This window comes from Schistocerca nitens, chromosome 9, assembly GCF_023898315.1.
Source record: "Schistocerca nitens isolate TAMUIC-IGC-003100 chromosome 9, iqSchNite1.1, whole genome shotgun sequence".
Classification (NCBI taxonomy): Eukaryota; Metazoa; Arthropoda; class Insecta; order Orthoptera; family Acrididae; genus Schistocerca; species Schistocerca nitens.
In genome coordinates, this window is record NC_064622.1 from 81124032 (window position 1) to 81149246 (window position 25215).

Here is a 25215-nt window from a genome sequence, read left to right on the forward strand (position 1 = left end):
GAAAAAAATTAGTAAAATACACAGACTGAGTAGTCCATGCGAAGATAGGCAACATCAAGGACAATGTGAGCTCAGGAGCGCCCTGGTTTCGTGGTTAGTGAGAGCAGCTACAAAACGAGAGGTCCTAGGTTCAAGTCTACCCTCGAGTGAAAAGTTTAAATTTTTATTTTCAGTTTATGTGACAAACTCTTATGTTTTCATCACTTTTTTCGGAGTGATTATCACATCCACAAGAAAACCTAAATCGGGCAAGGTAGAAGAATCTTTTTACCCATTCGCTAAGTGTACAAGTTAGGTGGGTCGACAACATATTCCTGCCATGTGACGCACATGCCGTCACCAGTGTCGTATAATATACTGTATATCAGATGTTTTTCTGTGGAGGAATCGGTTGAACTATGACCTTGCGATCAAACGTTTTCGGTTCCCATTGGAGAGGCACGTCCTTTCGTCTACTAATCGCACGGTTTTGCGGTGCGGTCGCAAAACACAGACACTAAACTTCGTACAGTGAACAGAGACGTCAATGAACAAACGGACAGATCATAACTTTGCGAAAATAAAGAAAGTAAAATTTTCAGTCGAGGCGGGACTTGAACCAAGGACCTCTCATTCCGCAGCTACTCACGCAAACCACGTGACCACGGCGCTCCTTATGCTACAGTCTCCTTAATATTGCATATGTTACGCATGGACTACTCAGTTTGTATATTTTACTAATTTTTCTCATAGTTCCACACTACTTCTTCCTGTTTTCCCAATTGATCTGTGTCCAATTTTTCAAGGCCTATCCACTGTGCCAACTTATAACTAAATCTGAGGGGGGTGCGATGGGGAGGTTCCCTTGTTAGTATACTTACGCCATGTAACATTTCAATAACGCCTTTGTGTGAAAAATCAGATAATTTAACTTTATTGCATTTTTCTGTTGTTAATCTTTGGCCATACTGAATTTCACACACAAAACAGTTCAGCTTATGATTAATTCGTATTCAGAACTGCATTACATTTTATCGCTTGTGAGCGAAGTTAAAATAGTAGCCATAATAATCTGACGACTGCTTTCTAGAAACACTCTCTAAGGAATACGCGCTAGTCTGTTTAAAATGCCTGAAATTATCGTAAATTGGTGAAATTCGGTCTCCAAGGAGAGATAAACTTCAAGTGAGACACTTGAGTTGACTTTTATCTCAAGTCAAAAATAAAATACATATTTTCATTGGTTGTGTACAGGAAGTCTTTCAGTAAGCACACAAAGAGACGAGAGATACTACCGATTTATTATTTACAAACTGTAACATAAGAAATATAAATACGAGACACAACCTTCGGCGCAAGATGTCGCTCCTCTTGATGTACCTGCAAACAGTTGCACGACTTCATTGTGGCACTCAAGGAAAGTTTTAAGACGTCCAGATGTTATTCACCAGTAGGCTCTTTTCGGACAGACCCCCTGCAACGAAAACAAGTCCATAAGTTACGGAAATTTTTTCCATGTCATCAATATTTCTACTAGTTTTTTCAACTGGTTTCATGCCGTCCTCCATCTTTACCCATGTTGGACTAATCTTTTCATCCCCCAGCTAACTACTACACCCAACATCCGTTATAATGTATTCTGCATATGATTACATCATCTGCAAAAAGTCTCAGCTTTGCATTAATATTCTCTGCTAGGCCAATAATGTACAACACGAAGAGTAAGGATCCCAGAAAACTTTTCTGGGGAACAAGCCTCCAATTACTTCCACTTCTGTCGATGACTCTCCACCCACAGATTTTGTTTGCCATGTCATCCTATTTCTCTAATGAGAGGCGGGCGGAGGAAGAGGAGATTAGTGTTTAACGTCCCGTCGATAGCGAGGTCATTAGAGACGGAGCACAAGCTCGGGTTCTGGAAGGATGGGGAAAGAAATCGGCCGTGCCCTTTCAAAGGAACCATTCCGGCATTTACGTGAAGCGATTTAGGGAAATCACGAAAAACCTAGATCAGGATGGCCCGACGGGGGTTTGAACCGTCATCCTCACGAATAAGAGCCCAGTGTGCCCACCACTGCGACAACTTGCTCAGTAAGAGAGGCTGGTGTGATACTAATGTGATTTTTCGTAGTAATCAAAGTGTGTTGTTTTGAGGGTCGTGTGGGACACAGACTTTTGTTTACTGAAAAACTATTATTGTTGGACACACCTTAACGCTTAGTTGTACGTAGTATTACTGTCACCTAAAGCCACAGTATGAATTTAGTGGTCAGGAAACTGTAGCATCATGCCAAATGTGACAACGTTAAGGAATTATTGTGAATATATTACTAAATGGTTAGTAAAACGTAGTTACCAATCTCCAATACAGCCAGCGAGAGTACAACTTGCTCCTATCCCGTCTTCGTCACATAAACACACGTTACATTCCTCCATGTACGTTGTGTTGGGGACACAGCATTTCCCTGTAACAGAATACAACCAGCCAACGCAGCTACTTTTTAGGACAGAGCGAGAATTCTGAGAACGATAAGTTTCTAAACAGCCTAGTACCTTGAAAGCGGCGCACATAACAATACAGGAGTTTATGCCCTAGAAGATATTACGGTATGATTTTATTGTCTGCTATTTTCATGTTCCATGGATCATGCTCCTCTTAGGTACTTACGATCTGGAAAGTGTCAACTGATGTACTAAAAATTTTTAATTTCCTCAGAGGATATATGGCTACATAGTGATAATTTACTTAGTAGTTTACACATATGTTTCATTTCTGTTTAAAATTATTAACTGAAATATAGGCCAATACGCACGCACGCACGCACACGCACACACACACACACACACACACACACGGCTGCACACTTACATAAACTCTGCTGTACAGTGGAGTGACATACAACCAAGTACATTTGCTTTTGAAGCTGTTTTGCAAAATAAAAAACAAGAGCAGGTAAACCATTTGAATTACTTGGGTATGACTTGCCTGCACGTAGTCTACGGAAGAGCAACACAGTTAGTAATTTTACAGATTGTCATCGTCCAGACTAGGATCTGCTGATCTCCTGAAGAGCATATTCATGATACTTAAATTCTTGTTCCTCTATTCATATTAGGATCCAGAAAGTTTGGATGTTCTGTTTCAGTCATTCGCTTCTACGAAATCCCCCCCACTGTAGACGATAAGTTACTTCTGTAATTTACGTTATCAAATGAACTAAGTGCTTTTTCTAAGTTAACGGGAAATCCGTTTACAGAAATTACAAGTAACTTAAGTAAAATTACAAACGTAACTAGGCGATGCTGATGAAAACCTGTGTCCCTTTGGTACACTTCGTAACATAGCAAAGGTTCTCGAATGTAGAGTGATAAGTTCTCGAATGTAGAGTGATAAATGTGATAAGTGTTGCTGAGTTACAGGTAATGATCCAATTGATCTAAGTCTCTTTCAACCACTAGCAAGAAGGAAGATGCTCTACACTGTCCTTTACAGTACTGTAAGTTTTGGTCTACCTCAGAGTTCTATCATAGGGCCCATTCTTTAACTGATCCGCAATAATGACCAGCCTTGAACTCCAGTGATGCTTTGTGTACAAATGGTACCAGTTCAATTGTTACAAATTCAGATAATGAAATGAAGAAAATAACAAACATAATTCCAAAGCTATTCTTTCCGCTGCAATAAGACACAATACTTGCTATATTCGTGACATTCGATATGGTAATCATCTCCGTAGTTTGTTGAAACTACAACTCAACGGAGCATTTGACGGATTATTGTGGTCTCAGATGGTCTGTACAATTTCCTGGTGACACGGGCTATCAGTAGTTGAGTACGTACACAACCGTTTTGTCAAGGCGAAATGGAGTCATTGCTTCGCAGTCCTGTCAAGAGAATCAAGTGGAGCGCGTATGAGACACGAATGACACAATGGTTGGTTGGTTGGTTGGTTTGGGGAAGGAGACCAGACAGCGTGGTCATCGGTCTCGTCGGATTAGGGAAGGATGGGGAAGGAAGTCGGCCGTGCCCTTTCAGAGGAACCATCCCGGCATTTGCCTGGAGTGATTTTAGGGAAATCACGGAAAACCTAAATCAGGATGGCCGGAGGTGGGATTGAACCGTCGTCCTCCCGAATGCGAGTCCAGTGTCTAACCACTGCGCCACCTCGCTCGGTAATGACACAATGAAAACAATCGAAATACAAATAGTAAAGTCATCGCACCCAACAGTACCCCAAACTGATGAATTTAATACGGTCATACAGTGTCCATAAAAGTCAAATGAGCAGGCAGAAACAAAAATGAAAGCGAGTAGCATGGAACAAGCTGAAGATAGTCAATGAGGAATCGACGAGGTGGAAGGCAGTACTAGGCGTCAGGAACGGTAGGGAGATCGATGACAACACATCGCGATTTGAGGCGAAAATTTTTCTGTGGTGTGCCTTTAAAGATGACGACATCGGTAACATGAGGTTGTTCTCCATTCTTCGCCAACATGGCGGGGTCGTGCGGCCATCAGCCAGCCGCTGTGGCCGAGCGGTTCTAGGCGCTTCAGTCCGGAACCGCGCTGCTGCTACGGTCGCAGGTTCTAATCCCGCCTCGAGCATGGATGTGTGTGATGTCCTTAGGTTAGTTAGGTTTAAGTAGTTCTAAGTCTAGGGCACTGATGACCTCAGAAGTTACGTCCATAGTGCTTAGAGCCATTCGTGCGGCCCTCTCTAGGGCCTCTGCAACGTACAGGACAAATAGTAAGCTGGCATTTGTAATTCTTGAGTGTCGTGCAACTTGCTTGGTGCTTAGGTCGCCTGTTATGAATATCTTGCCACGTTAGTTGATAAAGGCTTCGAAATGATTGGAGCCCAGAGCTTAAAACGCTGATCTGTATGCTCGTGGTACGTGGTACGTCCCATTGACGCTACTGGGTTCCACAGTTGCCAACGGTGGGAGCTGAATTGGGTACGTCAGCTGATTTCGTCCAGTTACAAACAGCCTGTTGACCTACATCTGTTTGGAAGTCATGAACCCAATCTAGATCGACACTCGGTAAGCACGTATTTTTGTGCTAAACGACGGTAGCACGGGCGTAAGGAGCTTGTTGTTAATCTTCTAATAGAAGGACGACTAAGAATTCGCCACGTGCTTGTTTCTCCCACCCGGCTGCACATTGCCCCCACCACCACGCCCCGCTGTCTGAGCGTGAGGAGGGAAAAAGAGTGTGAATCTGTCAACGCCCATTTTCAGATGAAATGCAGTCACACTATGTACAACTTGGTTTCATATTTCATACTTCTAAACGACACAGAACCCAAATTAAACAAATTTTCAGTAGTATTAAATTATTTTTGGCATGCTGAATACGTAATTTAATTTTTATCTGGTACAAAGTGTCGGCATACGGACAGACGCAGACAATTTTACAGATTTTGCACTCATGTTGCCACATAATCGTGACTTATTTATTGCCATAACAGAAAGACGCTTTCACACACATAAGTTGATCCAAACATTTTATCGCATTTGCAGAATCAATATGGAGACATGGAAACTCTTCTTGAAGAAAACAACGTAGTTCTAATATCAGAGAATTTGTCTTTTAAATGGGAATTACACTGCGTATGTCAGTCAGTTTCATCTGCACTTGCGCAGACACGCTTTCAACTGAAATGACAAACGGTCTCGAACCAACTCGAAAACAAATGTAAGATGAGCAGTGTCCTCAAAACGCTTAGAAAACTATCATTGTAATTCTTTGAAGACCACAAGGAATTCTCCAAAAGCCGCATTTCCTTTATGCTAGTAACCTTATGGAAATGGCAGTATCTTATGACAGAATTTGTTCCTTCGAGAATGCGATTTTCATTTTTAAACGCATCTCCATAAAAACAGAAATAAATTGTTTTTCGTCTTTCAGTGGCTTACTGTGGGAAGTGGGCAGTCAAGTCCACTTGAAATGCAAGCTCTACGTTCCATGTACTAATTTTCGTTACTTCCTCGTTCATCAATTCGAAGCCGCGCGGGATTAGCCAAGCGGTCTCAGGCGCTGCAGTCATGGACTATGCGGCTGATCCCGGCGGAGGTTCGAGTCCTCCCTCGGGCGTGGGTGTGTGTGTTTCTCCTTAGGATAATTTAGGTTAAGTAGTGTGTAAGCTTAGGGACTGATGACCTTAGCAGTTGATTCCCATAAGATTTCACACACATTTGAACATAAATTCGAGAATAATGGGATTCAAATTGAAAAATTGCTCCAGGCATGACCCTTGACTTGACCAACGTACTTAGCAGTAATAGTCCCAATACTATTCGTTCTGTTCTGCCGAAAACATTTTGCACCTGACATAGCAATAATGCATTCAGTTCTGACCCGCCAATTTCATCACACGCGCCATGCCTGTAAATTTAGCGCAAAGTGCTTCCTGATGTACAGAATAATTAACCCTGCCTGTCAACTGTTGTAAATTTTTATCTGTAGTCATCACCAAAGCTTTAAATTCCTTGGGCACAGTATTGTATTTCGTTCAATAGCAAATTTCTGGTACCTGTCGATTAGGCGACTGCATAATACACTGCTGGAAATGGAAAAAAGAACACATTGACACCGGTGTGTCAGACCCAGCATACTTGCTCCGGACACTGCGAGAGGGCTGTACAAGCAATGATCACACGCACAGCACAGCGGACACACCAAGAACCGCGGTGTTGGCCGTCGAATGGCGCTAGCTGCGCAGCATTTGTGCACCGCCGCCGTCAGTGTCAGCCAGTTTGCCGTGGCATACGGAGCTCCATCGCAGTCTTTAACACTGGTAGCATGCCGCGACAGCGTGGACGTGAACCGTATGTGCAGTTGACGGACTTTGAGCGAGGGCGTATAGTGGGCATGCGGGAGGCCGGGTGGACGTACCGCCGAATTGCTCAACACGTGGGGCGTGAGGTCTCCACAGTACATCGATGTTGTCGCCAGTGGTCGGCGGAAGGTGCACGTGCCCGTCGACCTGGGACCGGACCGCAGCGACGCACGGATGCACGCCAAGACCGTAGGATCTTACGCAGTGCCGTAGGGGACCGCACCGCCACTTCCCAGCAAATTAGGGACACTGTTGCTCCTGGGGTATCGGCGAGGACCATTCGCAACCGTCTCCATGAAGCTGGGCTACGGTCCCGCACACCGTTAGGCCGTCTTCCGCTCATGCCCCAACATCGTGCAGCCCGCCTCCAGTGGTGTCGCGACAGGCGTGAATGGAGGGACGAATGGAGACGTGTCGTCTTCAGCGATGAGAGTCGCTTCTGCCTTGGTGCCAATGATGGTCGTATGCGTGTTTGGCGCCGTGCAGGTGAGCGCCACAATCAGGACTGCATACGACCGAGGCACACAGGGCCAACACCCGGCATCATGGTGTGGGGAGCGATCTCCTACACTGGCCGTACACCACTGGCGATCGTCGAGGGGACACTGAATAGTGCACGGTACATCCAAACCGTCATCGAACCCATCGTTCTACCATTCCTAGACCGGCAAGGGAACTTGCTGTTCCAACAGGACAATGCACGTCCGCATGTATCCCGTGCCACCCAACGTGCTCTAGAAGGTGTAAGTCAACTACCCTGGCCAGCAAGATCTCCGGATCTGTCCCCCATTGAGCATGTTTGGGACTGGATGAAGCGCCGTCTCACGCGGTCTGCACGTCCAGCACGAACGCTGGTCCAACTGAGGCGCCAGGTGGAAATGGCATGGCAAGCCGTTCCACAGGACTACATCCAGCATCTCTACGATCGTCTCCATGGGAGAATAGCAGCCTGCATTGCTGCGAAAGGTGGATATACACTGTACTAGTGCCGACATTGTGCATGCTCTCTTGCCTGTGTCTATGTGCCTGTGGTTCCGTGAGTGTGATCATGTGATGTATCTGACCCTAGGAATGTGTCAATAAAGTTTCCCCTTCCTGGGACAATGAATTCACGGTGTTCTTATTTCAATTTCCAGGAGTGTAGACAGTGAGAATCCTCCCGCAGTTCCCATTCATTTTTAAAGGCTTGTGACGATCAATAGACAGCATCTTTTTGTGCAAAACAGCCACTGGGCCTCTGAACTTTCCTTATACCACGAACAAACAGCTAAGGGTAAATAGCGCTGACATCACGATTTCGCCCGTACTGAAGAATGTAGTGCCCCACGAAACTGCCGTACCGCAGTACTAAATAAAATGTCGCACTGTACCAAGTAATTCCAGGATGGACCGAGAAAAGCCGAGACAGGTCGAAGCTCGGCCAACAACTGTCAACCACACCGTGCTCGCCAGCAATGTTGCACGCCGAAGCCGCCCCTGTTTTAATAGGTCACTATTTGATTTATCCGTGTTAGACACATCGTGTTGCATCTATACTTGTTCAGTGAGAACTCAAAATCAGTACTTGCAATGGAAACTTTGTCCAAGGCTTCCTGCCTTTTCTTACGGTTGCTGGATCCATCGTATGGCCGTATCTTAGTCACTCGTCACCTATGTCGTACAGCATCGCGCTTCTCACTTAAATTCAGGGAGACGGAATCTACTTGGGCAAACCGTATCTACTGCTTTCTACGTATGACGTTCGCGTAAAGCAAGTCATGTTTCACACAACTGATTTTACTTTCAAAAGATTTTCCATCCTTGATAGAGACCTATTTTCTTCAATAAGTTCGAGTGTAATATTAGGTCTAGGGTACTGTAACAGACGCAAGTCAGAAGTATATCCTTCAGTTCAGTGCATTCGTTCTTCCTCCCTTTTTCTAAACAAGGATGATCTGCACAGTTCTCCGGTCACAGGATTTTTCTTCGTTACAAGATTTTCGACAAGTATAAGCAACGTATTCCAGTAGAAAATCTATGAGAATTTCGATCAGGGCCTTTTGCTTGTTCTCTTGATTTCATTTTGATTTTTGAATTATTTATTTATTTCATTGTTTTGAATGAAGGACACCTACACCTTCACCCTGACATGGAGGGCATGTTACTTCCCCATTCACTTCTGTGAAAGGGTTGGTTTCAATTGGTCCACCTTTTTCTGGTCTTCCAGTGAGTCTTTTACTTTGCAGAATATACACTACTGGAAATTGAAATAAGAACACCGTGAATTCATTGTCCCAGGAAGGGGAAACTTTATTGACACATTCCTGGGGTCAGATACATCACATGATCACACTCACAGAACCACAGGCACATAGACACAGGCAACAGAGCATGCACAATGTCGGCACTAGTACAGTGTATATCCACCTTTCGCAGCAATGCAGGCTGCTATTCTCCCATGGAGACGATCGTAGAGATGCTGGATGTAGTCCTGTGGAACGGCTTGCCATGCCATTTCCACCTGGCGCCTCAGTTGGACCAGCGTTCGTGCTGGACGTGCAGACCGCGTGAGACGACGCTTCATCCAGTCCCAAACATGCTCAATGGGGGACAGATCCGGAGATCTTGCTGGCCAGGGTAGTTGACTTACACCTTCTAGAGCACGTTGGGTGGCACGGGATACATGCGGACGTGCATTGTCCTGTTGGAACAGCAAGTTCCCTTGCCGGTCTAGGAATGGTAGAACGATGGGTTCGATGACGGTTTGGATGTACCGTGCACTATTCAGTGTCCCCTCGACGATCACCAGTGGTGTACGGCCAGTGTAGGAGATCGCTCCCCACACCATGATGCCGGGTGTTGGCCCTGTGTGCCTCGGTCGTATGCAGTCCTGATTGTGGCGCTCACCTGCACGGCGCCAAACACGCATACGACCATCATTGGCACCAAGGCAGAAGCGACTCTCATCGCTGAAGACGACACGTCTCCATTCGTCCCTCCATTCACGCCTGTCGCGATACCACTGGAGGCGGGCTGCACGATGTTGGGGCGTGAGCGGAAGACGGCCTAACGGTGTGCGGGACCGTAGCCCAGCTTCATGGAGACGGTTGCGAATGGTCCTCACCGATACCCCAGGAGCAACAGTGTCCCTAATTTGCTGGGAAGTGGCGGTGCGGTCCCCTACGGCACTGCGTAGGATCCTACGGTCTTGGCGTGCATCCGTGCGTCGCTGCGGTCCGGTCCCAGGTCGACGAGCACGTGCACCTTCCGCCGACCACTGACGACAACATCGATGTACTGTGGAGACCTCACGCCCCACGTGTTGAGCACTTCGGCGGTACGTCCACCCGGCCTCCCGCATGCTCACTATACGCCCTCGCTCAAAGTCCGTCAACTGCACATACGGTTCACGTCCACGCTGTCGCGGCATGCTACCAGTGTTAAAGACTGCGATGGAGCTCCGTATGCCACGGCAAACTGGCTGACACTGACGGCGGCGGTGCACAAATGCTGCGCAGCTAGCGCCATTCGACGGCCAACACCGCGGTTCCTGGTGTGTCCGCTGTGCCGTGCGTGTGATCATTGCTTGTACAGCCCTCTCGCAGTGTCCGGAGCAAGTATGGTGGGTCTGACACACCGGTGTCAATGTGTTCTTTTTTCCATTTCCAGGAGTGTATTTCAAAAAATGTAGCGGTAATCTTGACTCCTCCATTCACAACAGATGCAAAGCGAAGCAGAGCTCTGGTGCAGAAGGGCGAACTGGGGCTGACTGAACTCTGTGTCACGCTCTGCCAATGGAGTCAATAGGATGCGTTATGGAGAGCCATATGATATGGGATCAGCACACAGCCCTCCCGTCAGCTGTAGGCTTTCTTGATATTGGAAGCTCTACTTCTCATTCGAGTAGTTCTTCAGTTGGCATCACAAGATTGAGGACACCCCGTATCACTGTCTCCACGAAGGGAAAATGTTTAGCAAAACCTGGAATCGAACCTGGGCCCTCGGCAAAACAGCCGAACATGCGCATCACTCATCTATAGAGGCGGACCGCAACAGATGGGATATCTACTTTTACCTATTTGCTTCAATCTTTTCGTTTGTCAATTATTTTCAACTCCATCCTAACAACTAGATTTCTTTTATAACCAAACTTTGTGTATTCTGCTATGCTCTTGAGGAATTTCCTTTTGCTGCCCTATAGTCTTATTTTTTCTTTTTATTTCTCACTTCCTAAGATTCAGTCCCTTAGAGCGATGTTATAAAATTTTTAGGATAGGTTTCGGTTCCTTATTTTGGAGCGATCCTCGAATGATACCGTTTAAGTAACTAAACTTCTTAATTTCGTCTTTTTTATCCGGGTCTCCTCTGTAAGTTAGCGTGGTCAAAAACATTTAAGTCTATTTACTTGCTCTATGATCTCGTTTTCTATTACTATTTTTGTCCTCACTGGGTGTTTTCCACAGAAAGCCATGGCTTTTTCTTTTTGTATTCATTTAGAAATGTTGTATAGCAGACATATTTTGTGTAGTTCGTAGGCAGCTCATTGTAACATCTTCACTGCCCAATACAAAAAAAAAAAAAAAAAGATCTTCTTCAGGCAGAGCTACCACTATACAGTGAGGTGACAGTAGTCTGGGATACCTCCTAATATCGTTCCGGACGTCCTTTCATATGGTGTACTGCAGCAACTAGACGTGGCAGTACTCAGCAAGTCGTTGGCAATCACCTGCAGAAATATTCAGCCATCCATAGCCATCTGTAGCCGTCCATAATTACTAAACTGGTGCCAATGCTGGATTCTGAGCACAAACTGACCTCTGGATTATTTCCCATAGATGCTCGATGGGATGCGCGTCAGGCGATTTGGGTACCCCAATCATTCACTCTAATTGTCCAGAACGCACTTGAAACTAATCGCGAACAATTGTGGCCCGGTGACATGGCGCAACGAAAGCCATAAAAACTGCATCGTTGTTTGTGAGCATGAAGTTCATGAATGCCTGCAAATCGTCTCCAACCAGCCGAACATAACCGAGGATCCAGTCCATTCCATGCAAACGCAACCCACGCATTGTGGAGCCACCACTATCTTACACAGTCCCTTGCTGACAACATATGTCCATGGCTGTCTGCCCCACACCCTGGCCAACTGAAATCAGGACTCATGTGACCAGGCCACGGTTTTCCACTCGCTTAGGGCCCAACCGATATGGTCATGAGCCGAGGAGAGACGATGCAGGTGATGTGCTGTTAGCAAATGCACTCCCGTCGGCCTTCTGCTGCCATAGCCCATTAAACCAAATTTCACCGCACGGTCTTAGTGCGTAAGTTTGTGGTACGTACGTCCCCTTTTGATTCCTCCGGTTATTTCATGCAGTGTTTCATGTCTTTTAGCACTGACAGTTCGACGCAAACGCTGCTGCTCTCGATCGTTTAAATAGTTCTGAGCACTATGGGACTTAACGTCTGAGGTCATCAGTCCCCTAGAACTTAGAACTACTTAAACGTAACTAACCTAAGGACATCACACACATCCATGCCCGAGCCAGGATTCGAACCTGCGACCGTAGTGCTCGCGTGGTTCCAGACTGTAGCGCCTAGAACCGCTCGGCCACTCCGGCCGGCTCGGTCGTTTAAGTGAAGATCGTCGACCACTGCGTTGTTCGCGTTGAGAGGTAATTCCTGAATTTTGGTATTTCCGGCGCCCTCTTGACGCTGTGGATCTCGGAATATTGAATTCCAATCGATTTCCAAAATGGAAGTCTCATGCACCTAGCTCCAACTACCAGCCCGCGTTTAAAATCTGTTAATTCTCGTCGTACGGCCACAAACGACTCGGAAAGTTTTCCACGTGAATCACCTGAGTGCAAATCACAGGTCCGCCGATGCACTGCAGTTTTTTACCTGGAGTGAGCATATCGCTATCCCATGGCTTTTGTCAGCTCAGTTGCTAATCTTATTGGTTAAAATCAAATGTGTAATTCTGTAGTTTCACTTTCCAGTGCCATTTAATTTCTTCAGTGTGTAATCCCATCTCTACTGCGATTAAAATAGTTCCGGAATTGACAATGCAGGGATTTCATTCGTAGGGGACAGCCGCGAGCCATCTGTGCGCCACGTTCTCACTCTATTGTCCGTTCTGTGGGCGAGTACAGAGATGTGGCTGGCTGTACAACGACAGCATTGAACACTGCCAGTCACTGCTCGGGCAAAGGTCGAAGCAATGTCTAATCGGTACTGTAGACCGTAATTAGGACAACAGGAGCATTGTGCTTGCCGGCTGTGACAGTTCATGCAAATGTGCAAGAATTAGAAAATGAGTGATTACCGTCTTCGGTCGGCGGCGGTTTCTTCTGCACCAACTGAGGCACTTCCTTCTGCGCCACCTGCATTCCTGTAACATGACGAAGTCATCATAGATCAGAGACACGTGAAATTTTGTTATAAAAATCGTCCTAAAAAACTGGACTTTATCCGTGTGTTTCGTGCGCGTTTTATCATCTTCCCTGGTGAAGCCAGTTGCTTGGGAACCTAATCCTAGCTGACACATTTAGTCCCATTTGCTGGTGCACAGTGTCTGAACTTGCCATAGGTGCTGTGATTCGCCTAAGAAAAGCGCTTTTAGCCGGTTATGGTTCCTCCTACGTTTTTGATCTTAAGTTTCGGAGACTCGGGGTTGTTCGAATATCTTCAATTCGTGTACAGTTGTGCGGTGAGTTTCTTGGCATCTCCGTGTGGGGTTTAAGACAGGTTTCACTTTACATGACTACGGCGCAATTGTGTCGCGGAGCACTGATTATGATTCGTAAGGCCTTGTTATTTGTGAACTTCAAGAGACGCAGATATGCTGGAGATGCGGATTGCCAGGCTGGGGCTGCGTGCGACGTCAGTAAGTGTCATGAGACGGTTCTGCCGAAGCGTGTTGTGGCTGGTTTATCGTGGGACCTGTATCAGCGTGCAGTGTGCACCACTGGAACAAAACTTCCCGTACGACTGATATTATACTACAAGATAGGAAAAGAACATGAGCTATTCCTTGGGTGAACCTCTTTGTAACTACACTGGTGGCCACTGAAAGAACAACGCCATGAAAAAGGACATGGAACAGCCATCAAATTCCTATGAAATGTAATGCAGAGTGACCCAAAAGTCCTTTAACAATTGAAAATATAGGTAGAGAGGTAAAAATTTACTCAATTGCTTGGCATGACATAGGGTTTTATTGAAACCAAAATAAATATGTGGATAAGTGCAAGCAGAATTCTGGCACAGATGGTTCCATACAAACTTAATTACGTATACAAATAGTTCGTCTATACATTTTGATGAATTGGTTTGGGGCTGTCGAAATATGTGACACAAATGTATCTTTTGATTGCATTGACTTAGAACTTCAAATGTTTTACACCGCCAAGGGACCGTAGACCTTACTATTTGATATACATTTCAACTTGATACCTCAATCCGTTCCTGGGAAAAGGAGTCTTAACGTACCGACAGACAGACAGTCGGCTAATATGACAAAAAAATTTCTTTTCGTATGATATAATTACAAATTAACGATTTTCGAATTTTTTGCTTTACTTTTACAGTGAAATCTTGCTTCTTGCCAAATTTCATGGCTCTAGGTCACTAGGAAATACCCTACAAGTTTTAATGTATGGCTTTGCGAGGATCAAAATACGACACGTAAATGGTCTTATCTTTTGATTCTGTTGACTTACAAACTGAAAAGTTTTGCACTGCAAAGGCTCCATAGACTTTAGTAGGTGACGCAAATTTCAACTTTATATGTCCTCCCGTTCCTGATAAAAAGCAGTTCTTAACAGTCAGACAGACAGACGGACGGACGGGAAACGAAGTGATCCTATAAATGTTCCGATTTTATCGATTTATGTACGGAACCCTAAAAATATGCCAAAAATGGCGCCGCGCGGGATTATGCGAGCGGTCTAGGGCGCTGCAGTCACGGACTGTGCGGCTGGTCCCGGCGGAGGTTTGAGTCCTCCCTCGGGCTTGTGTGTGTGTGTGTGTGTGTGTGTGTGTGTGTGTGTGTGTGTGTGTGTGTGTGTGTGTATCCTTAGGATCATTTAGGTTAATTCGTGTGTAAGCATAGGGACTGATGACCTTAGCAAATGAGTCCCATAACATTTCACACAACACACACAAAATGACCAAAAGATACCGCTCCATATGATACAAAGGCAATAATTAGCGTATCAATTGATTTTTATCAAAGACGATGTTCTTTATAACAAATGGTCAGCGTTTCGCACGTATTTTGTCAACAATACCTTCAATGTTCAGAACAGTGCTGTAAAGCATACCAATAGGTATGGTAAGAAATTGTCGTCGGATGTTGTCTGTTAGCATCCGTAATGAGCTTTAACGATCGCGGTAGACTTCACTTCAGGTAACCCCATAATCAATAATCATACGAATTGAGACTGGGGGGCCTCGGGGGGGGGGGGGGGGGGGGGCGGACCAAGCATGACGGAAGTGGCTTCTCAGCACGCGATTCTCACTCGTGTAGAGGTGTGGGTTGGAGCGCCATTTTGCACAAAAGCCATACTGAAAGGTGGCTACACTGAGTCACAGCGCCAGAGACTGCGCCAAAGATTATTATTCCGCCACTTCCACTGGTGCAGTAGTAGTTGAGAGGATGTCGGGGGAGTTGTTCTGTTGGGCGAGAGAGTAGATGCTGTTCGGTTGGTGTAATGTATAGATGGAAGAAGTTGCAATTGTCAGAGTGTATTTAAGAAAGGAGATAGGCTTTTGATTTATGATGCTGGTGTAATGGAAAATTTTCGTCAATATATAATGAGGTAAAAAGGTATTACAGTTTTCTTTAATGACAATGCCTCTTGCTCACAGGTACAGTCGACAAAGCATCTGGCTCATGTTCATTTATTAGACTTGTAATTCTGGTTTCTATGTGCAATTATAGTATTTCTGGTTTTTCAATTAGTTCATTGTAAATGGTGTTTAAAATATTTTGTCGTATTGAGAATCAACCGAGCCAGATACATGTACCTTACACTACCACACACAGAACAGTTACACTTGTGCTTTGTTGTTTCGTAGCTTTTATCGTTGCAGGGGACTTAATTAATCAATTGTGTTAATGGAAATTCCTTGTCACTCTTTATTTTTTATTTTATGCAATCAGATTGCGTGCTAATACTAGACTTCGTAAGTGGTCACACAGCCACTAAAATTATTGCATTTATTCATTAATATTTATAATTCAGCCCCCATGCAATACCTTCCTGCAGGTGTTTAATTATCCACTCTAGGGATGATGCGATTCTGTAACATACCGGCGTACCTATCAACCGTCATGCTGACAGTCTGAAAACCAACACCCCACGTTTCCTGCAAGAAAAAGGGTCCGATCACGATTGATGTGGAAACTCCACACGACGCCGTGACTTCCTCGTCATGCAGTAGGACTTCCGCGACAGTTTTAGGGTTTTCGGTAGCTGAAATTCTGCATTTATGGGTGTTGACTGTGAATTTCTACGCCTGCCACCTGAGCAACGCGAAGCTGATCAAGAAGCTGCTACCTGATCTCATAGGCGTACTGAGCTCCTTGTCCGGGTAATGGCCGCCGTGTCATCCTCTGTCATGCGGTGTTGTGGGGATGTGGTATGGAAGGGCATGTGGTCAGTACACTGCTCGCCCAGATATTGTGACGATTTTCGAGACCTTAGAGCCGCTACCTCTCAATGAAGTAGCTCCTCAATTGGCATCACGGGGGTGAGTGGACCCCGTCGACCACGGATCCTCTGCACGGCAACCACCCATGCTGACCATTGAGCCGTGAAGGTCGGGAGATCGTCGTGCTACAGAATAGCAGAAAATATGCCTAGCACCGGGCGGTAATGCACTTGATATTTTACGACTCGTAGTTGCTCAGCAGCAAAGAACATATTAGCTGCTTACTTTCTAGTTAAAAACTGAGAAGAAATAGAGCACATTAAACATGTTTTCTGACCATTTTCAGAATATTTATAGGACGTCTGAAAAGCGAGTCTAGACAGACAAAGTGAAATACATCATTCACATTTTTTTTTTTTTTTTTTTTGGTCATCAGTCTACTGACTGGTTTGATGCGGCCCGCCACGAATTCCTTTCCTATGCTAACCTCTTCATCTCAGAGTAGCACTTGCAACCTACGTGCTCAATTATTTGCTTGACGTATTCCAATCTCTGTCTTCCTCTACAGTTTTTACCCTCTACAGCTCCCTCTAGTACCATGGAAGTCATTCCCTCATGTCTTAGCAGATGTCCTATCATCGTGTCCCTTCTCCTTATCAGTGTTTTCCACATGTTCCTTTCCTCTCCAATTCTGCGTAGAAGCTCCTCATTCCTTACCTTATCAGTCCACCTAATTTTCAACATTCGTCTATAGCACCACATCTCAAATGCTTCGATTCTCTTCTGTTCCGGTTTTCCCACAGTCCATGTTTCACTACCATACAATGCTGTACTCCAGACGTACATCCTCAGAAATTTCTTCCTCAAATTAAGGCCGGTATTTGATATTAGTAGACTTCTCTTGGCCAGAAATGCCTTTTTTGCCATAGCGAGTCTGCTTTTGATGTCCTCCTTGCTCCGTCCGTCATTGGTTATTTTACTGCCTAGGTAGCATAATTCCTTAACTTCATTGACTTCGTGACCATCAATCCTGATGTTAAGTTTCTCGCTGTTCTCATTTCTACTACTTCTCATTACCTTCGTCTTTCTCCGATTTACATAAGGGAAACGAACAGCGGCTCCGTGAGATAAAATATGATCATTACTACATACTATGAAACTTTCCCAAATGATTTGGAGTGCTGGACGATAAGCACATAATAAGTAACGGCACCTGCGTGTTCGGGATGCCTTGTAGGGGACAGTGAGCTTTTCCTGACTTTCAGAAAGTCGGGAATTTGTATGGGGGCAGTGGTTTTTCTCTGGCTTTCAGACGAGGAGGAGCTTTAGTGGAGGAGAGCGTCTGTCCCTGGCCTGCAGAAAATCAGGGCCTTTTGTGGGGAATAGTAGGTTTTTCCTGGCCTCCAGAACATCAGGATATTTTATGTGGAACAGTAGTCACCTTCTGGCTTCCAGGACATCAGGACTTTTTGGGGAGAACAACAGTCTTTCCTGGGCATCCAGAACAGCTGCAATTCTGGAAGCCTCCAAAAGACAGGGAAGTGTTTGTGACGGCAATGGTAATGCGAGTTCTGTTCTATTACTTTAGCCGAAAAGTTCTTAAGAAGACAATTTTGAGTGCCAGCTGCAGCAGGAGTTCTCTATTACGTGGCGTGCTCAATAGCTTACGTATTGTCATGTGTGTAATACTTCCGATCTAGCCTTGCACTTGTTGAGTGAGAGGCGTGTGGCTTCGCAGAAAAATACTGGGTGTGATGCAGCTAGATCCGGCGTGAAAGCCGCTTCCCGTCTACTAGTCATTAGCTTCACCTTTTCCTCTGCGTTGTTGGCGTGTCCATCATGCCGTTGTTGATATCTGATGAAGTGACAAGCGAAATTCTGTACGCCTGGTGGGCCATTTGCCCAGTTGGAAGATTTTCTAAATGTTTATATATTTCCTCGTATTGATTTCTGTTGACGTTTACTTTCGGGCAACGGGCACGAAGTGCGACGTCAGAAACTGCTGAATTCGTTTGCAAATGGAAATGAAGCACAGGATGTCCTGCAGCTGATCCGCTGGGCGTTGTTGAAGTGTTACAATTGGAATGGTGTCGGCTACCGCGTCTTGCACAGCGAATAGTCACTAAGGTAAGCTGCAATGAGGTAACGGAAGTCATGGGATATCTCCTAATATCATGTCAGACCTCCTTTTGCCGGGCGTAGTGCAGAAACTTGACGTGGCACGGACTCCACAAGTCATCGGAAGTCCTCTACAGCCGTCCATTATTGCGAAAGTGTTACCGGTGCACGATTTTGTGCACTATCTGACCTCTAGATTGTGTTCCATAAATGTTCGATGGGATTCGTGTCGGTTCATCTGAGTGGCCAAACCATTCGCTCTAGCTGTCCAGAATATTCTTCGAACCAATCGCGAACAATTGTGGCCCGATTACATGGCACATTGTCATCTATAAAAATTCCGCCATTGTTAGGCAACATGAATGGCAGCAGATGTTCTCCAGGTAGCCAAACATAACCACTTCCATTCAGTAATCGGTACACGTGGACCAGAGGGCCCAGTCTACTCCACGTAAACACTGGCCACGCCATTACGTAGCCAGCATCAGCTTGCACAATGCCTTGTTCACAAGTTGGGTCCACGGCTTCGCGGGATCTGCGCCGCGCTCGAACGCTGCCACCAGCTCTCAGCAACTGAAATCGGACCAGGCCACGGTATCATCTAGGGTCAAACTGATACGAATATGAGCCCTGGAGAACCGCTGCAGGCGATGTCGTACTGGTAGCAAAGGCACTCGCGGCGGTCCTTTAGCGCCACATTTCGCACCACTGTCCTAACCGATACGTCGGTCGAACGTCCCACAGTGATTTCTGTGGTCATTTCAGTGTTGCTTGTCTGTTATCACTGACAACTCTATGCAAACGCAGCTGCTCTCGGGCGTTAAATGTAGGCCGTTAGCAACTGCCTTGTCCGTGGTGAGAGGTAATGCCTGAAATTTAGTATTCTCGACACAATATTGAATTCCCTAACGATTTCCCAAATGGAATTTTCCATGTGTCTAGCTCCCACTACCATTCCGCGTGCGAAGTCTGTTAATTGCTGTCGTGCGGGCTTAATCACGATGGATACGTTTTCAGATAAATGACCTGATTGCAGATAACATTTTCACCAATACACGTCCCTTATATACCTCGTGTACGCGATACTACCAACTGTATATGTGTACATGGTTAGCCCATGACTTTTGTGACCTCAGTAACCATGACTTTTGTCACCTCAGTGAATTGGGGGCAGGTAACTTTCTGGGTTTCTTGAACAAGGTACAGTTCGTGCGCTCGTTGTTCAGTATCCAGCGCGTTTCAGCGTTCCGCAGCGTCCCGTTCTCGGTCACCATAACTCATGGCTTAGCGGCGGCCAGGTCACTGTCTGCCGCTTAGAGTTCTTGCAGCGTCTTTCACGGCGACGCGTCTGCTGCGAGTGGCCCAACATATAGGTTACGCTTGGGTACGTCCGGCGAACGTTCAGCCTAGATAATGTCCGTGGAATTTTGTGGTGTTAGAGCTTGGTTTCAGCTGAGAGTTTCAGAGTTCAGGTCGTCAAAGACGACGAATTGTGGTGCTACATCTAATAATAAGCTGATATCGTGTGTTAATACGTCTCTTTGTGAGCTGCATATTGATAGCAGAGCTAAATAAACAACAGTAAACATGACCCTGGTTGCGACCTTCAGTTCCTCACTGTTCCCACGCTCTAAGCCCTTGCGCACGATCGCAGCTGTTCCCACACCATCTCTGCTCCTCGGTCCGTGGTAATTTGCTGTAAATGCGGATGGTTTGTCTGCATGCTCTGATATGCCTGCCTCTAGTACAACTACGACACGGCCCCTACCACGAATCGAAATTGGAGAGGTGCTCTGTCCACTGATATGTTTGCTTTTCCGCATTTCTTGAAGTTTTCTCGCAATCATCTTCAGAAACGCCGGAAGTGTTAATCAATAGCCGGGTAGATATTACTATTACGTACAGGTAACTGCCACACACTGCCTCCGCCCCCTTTTCAGCTGAAGAAAATTCCAGCTGAAGCAAATTATTTTCATCAAAGTTCCACGCTTCTACATCTACATACATACTGCGCAACCCACCATACGGTGCGTGGCGGAGGGTACCTCGTACCACAACTAACATCTTCTCTCCCTGTTCCACTCCCTAACAGAACGAAGGAAAAATGACTGCCTATATGCCTCTGTACGAGCCCTAATCTCTCTTATCTTATCTTTGTGGTCTTTCCGCGAAATATAAGTTGGCGGCAATAAAATTGCACTGCAGTCAGCAGTCACGCATGTGAGGACTGCGGTAGGGAAGGCGAATGGTCGACTTCTGTTTATTGGGAGAGGTTTGGGTTGGGTTGCTTGGGGGAAGAGACCAAGCTACGAGGTCATCGGTCTCATCCGATTAGGAAAGGACGGGGAAGGAAGGCGTCCGTGCCCTTTCAAAGGAACCATCCCGGCATTTGCCTGGAGCGATTTAGGGAAATCACGGAAAGCTAAATCAGGATGGCCGGACGCGCGATTGAACCGTCGTCCTCCCGAATGCGCTATTGCGAGAATTTGCAGGTAGTGTGGTTTATGTGTAAAGGTGACCGCATATAGGTCGCTACTGAGACCTATTCTGGAGTACTGCTGGAGTGTGTGGTTCAAATGGCTCTGAGCACTATGCGACTTAACATCTCAGGTCATCAGTCCCCTAGAACTACTTAAACCTAACTAACCTAAGGACATCACACACATCCATGGCCGAGGCAGGATTCGAACCTGCGACCGTAGCGGTCGCGCGGTTCCAGACTGTAGCGCCTAGAACGGCACGGCCACCAACGGCCGGCGGAGTGTGTGGGATCCTTGGTTCGTTGGTTTTGGGGAAGGAGACCAGACAGCGTGGTCATCGGTCTCATCGGATTAGGGAAGGATGGGGAAGGAAGTCGGCCGTGCCCTTTCAGAGGAACCATCCCGGCATTTGCCTGGAGTGATTTAGGGAAATCACGGAAAACCTAAATCAGGATGGCCGGACGCGGGATTGAACCGTCGTCCTCCCGAATGCGAGTCCAGTGTCTAACCACTGCGCCACCTCGCTCGGTGTGGGATCCTTACCAGGTCAGATTGACGGAAGACATTGAAGCAGTTCAGAGGTGGGCTGCTAGTGTCACGGAGATGCTTCGGGAACTGAGATGGGAATTCTGGGAGGGAAGGCGAAGTTCTTTTCTAGGAACAGTATCGAGAAAATTTAGAGAATTGGCATTTAAAGCCGATTGCAGAACGATCCTACTGTCACCAACATACATTTCACGTAAGAACTATCAACATACGACATAAGAAATTACTGCTCACGGGAGGCATATAAACAGTCGCTTTGCCTCATTCTATACGTGAGTGAAACAGGAAAATAAACGACTAGTAGTGGTATAGAGTACCCTCCGCCACGCACTGTATGCTGGCTTGAGAATTATGTAGGTAGATGTAGAAGTAGACGTCAGTTATAAAGCATCGAAGAATTTTTTCATCATAATGCCATCACCTTTAATTCAACAGATGTTCAGCGTACCGTTTATGTAGGCTTAAATCCAGTTTACCTAATGATCTAGTGAGTCTTAAAACACTCGAAAACAGGAAAACGACGCTCCACGAAGGATTTATACCAACTGCTCATAAATTAGTATTCGTACAGGTATCGACGGAAAATGCAGAACTATAAACACTGTAAACACTGGTGGCCGATGGATGAATGTGTTGAGCTGCAGCGCAGTTTCGTCGCGCAACTGGCTAGGACTGTAAACAGGGGACATGTAGATACCAGGACATAGGGTTTTTGCAAATACCTTTCCGTTTACTTAGTTAGATAGCAACTATCGCTCACAGACAGATGCGTCAATACTATACGCAGGTGTCAGCATTTGAGAGAGGACGTATAGTTGGGCTCAGAGAAACCGGTTGCAGTAATCGGTGGATCGCTCGACAATGGAACAGGAGCGATGAGAGGAATGGGTGAATTATGGCTCAACAGAGCGTCAATAGGAAGCGGTCGACCTAGAGAGACGACAGAACGAGAGGGCCGAGCAGTCGTCCGACAGAGACCCGGATTCATCACTACCATTGATCCGACGTCCAACTGCTGCTTCCGTGAGCACACCCCTGACCATTAACAGCCGGTTCGCAGAAAGGGGACTGAGCTCAAGGCCCCCCTTGCGCCGACTGCCGCTGACCTCTGTACACCAACAAGCCAGTTTGCAGCGATGTCGGACACATTCTGCCTCGGATCTCATTGATTGAAGTAGAATTGCCTTCAGCGATGAGTCCCGCCTCTAAATGTGTTCCGATGATCAGCGGAGCCGTGACTGGAGACATTGGTGGGATACCAACTGACCGTCGCCCGCCGTACTGCCCGACAGCCATGACTTATGGTCCAGGGTGCCACTTCATTTCACAGCAGAACCACTTTGGTTCTCATCCGTGGTACCCTTAAAATACAGTGGTACGTCGACGATATGCTACGCCCCTTTCTGTTGCCCTTCATGGTAAGCCTCCTGGGCTTATATTTCAACAAGATAATGCCCAACCGTACACATAACGAGTTTCTGCTTCTTGTTTTTGGCACATTGACTAGCGAGGTCACCGTATTTCTCCTCAGTTGAGAACATTTGGAGCATTACGGGCAGGGCTCCCCAACAAGCACGGGATTTTGGCTACCTAACGCGCCAATTGGACAGATTTTGGCACGATGCCCCGCAGGAGGAATCCAATAACTCTATCGCTCAATGACAAGCCGAATATCTGCTTGCATAAGGGCCAGAGGTAGAACAACGCGTTATTGACTTTCTCAGTTTATAAACCTCTTTCTCATCCAATTTTTCTGAAACTTTAATATACAGCACATCTACCAGCTTCCGTCCCATTCGGATTATTCCTTCTGGTGCGTGGTTTTTCTTCTTTTTCTTTCATCCTTTTTTGCTTTAGAGTGAAGAAGCACACACACAATCGCGATTCTGTATGCATGAAAATTATGTTTGTGAGATACTGATTGAATGAGGCTGCTGAAAACATCTAAAAACGAATTGCTTTTACGAAAATTTGAAACTTGAAGGAAATGTCATTGTTATGCATTTCAGTCGATAGAACTTGGAGCGTATTATCAGGAATCAGATTTAGTCTACGGAATTTGCACGAAAAGTTCTTTCAGTCGGTGCGTTAATTAATCCACAGTAAGTAAAATATGGTGTCATGTGGTAAAGAGTGTCTGGATTAAGATACTTTTACCTCATGCTTCGTTCTAGAAAGTCCAGCCACTTCAACAGGCACTTTCAAAAAACTGAAAGAAACCAAGTGGTACAATTTTTTCATATCAGGCTTCGTTGAATTATCTCATAAAGGGTGTCCCCCACAAAATGCATAATCTCAATGGGAATAAATGTTGCCAACATTATGAGCAATCCATAAAAATGTTAGTCAAAGTTGAAACCTGTAATCACATTTTAACAATGGATGCTCGAAATATATATGGTGATTATAATACACTACTGGCCATTAAAATTGTTACACCAAGAAGATATGCAGATGATAAACGGGTATTCATTGGACAAATATATTATACTAGAACTGACATGTCATTACATTTTCACGCAATTTGGGTGCATACCTCCTGAGAAATCAGTACCCGGAACAACCACCCCTGCCCGTAATAACGGCCTTGATACGCCTGAGCATTGAGTCAAACAGAGCTTGGATGGCGTGTACAGGTGCAGCTGCCCATGCAGCTTCAACACGATACCACAGTTCATCAAGAGAGTAGTGACTGGCGTATTGTGACGAGCCAGTTGCTCGGCCCCCATTGACCAGACGTTTTCAATTGGTGAGAGATCTGCTGAATGTGCTGGCCAGGGCAGCAGTCGAACATTTTCTGTATCCAGAAAGGCCCGTACAGGACCTGCAATATGCCGTCGTACATTATCCTGCTGAAATGTAGGGTTTCGCAGGGGTCGAATGAATGGTAGAGCCACGGGTCGTAACACGTCTGAAATGTAACGTCCACTGTTCAAAGTGCCGTCAGTGCGAACAAGAGGTGACCGAGACAAGTTAGCAATGGGACCATATACCATCACGTCGGGTGATCCGCCTGTATGGCGATGACGAATACACGCTTCCAGTGTGTGTTCACCGCGATGTCACCAAACACGGATGCTGCCATCATGATGCTGTAAACAGAACTTGGATTCATCCGAAAAAATGACGTTTTCCCGTTCGTGCACCCAGGTTCGTCGTTGAGTACACCATCGCAGGCGTTCCTGTCTGTGATGCAGCGTCAAGGGTAACCGCAGCACTTGTCCGCAGCTCGTGGTCGTGCGGTAGCGTTCTCGCTTCCCGCGCCCAGGTTCCCGGGTTCGATTCCCGGCGGGGTCAGGGATTTTCTCTGTGATGACTGGGTGTGGTGTGCTGTCCTTAGGTTAGTCATGTTTAAGTAGTTCTAAGTTCTAGGGGACTGATGACCATAGATGTTAAGTCCCATAGTGCTCAGAGCCAGTTGAACCAGTAACCGCAGCCATGATCCCAGAGCTGATAGTCCATGCTGCTGCAAACGTCGTCGAACTGATGGTGCCGATGGTTGTTGTCTTGCAAAGGTCCCCAGCTGCTGACTCAGGGATCGAGACGTGGCTGCACGATCGTTACAGCCGTCCGGATAAGATGCCTGTCATCTCGACTGTTAGTGATACGAG

General features: G+C 46.1%; 1 protein-coding gene across 1 annotated transcript in view; it reads right to left on the minus strand.

Annotated features, from left to right (window-relative positions):
* Positions 1–25215, minus strand: part of LOC126204019 (uncharacterized) — a 118352-nt gene that overhangs the window by 80200 nt on the left and 12937 nt on the right. Inside the window, exons 2-4 of the mRNA XM_049938448.1 lie at positions 13129–13194; positions 2336–2444; positions 1428–1453 (exon numbers count right to left, since the gene is read on the minus strand). Coding sequence (XP_049794405.1) covers positions 1428–1453; positions 2336–2444; positions 13129–13194 — 201 coding nt within the window. The remainder of the gene's footprint in view (positions 1–1427; positions 1454–2335; positions 2445–13128; positions 13195–25215) is intronic.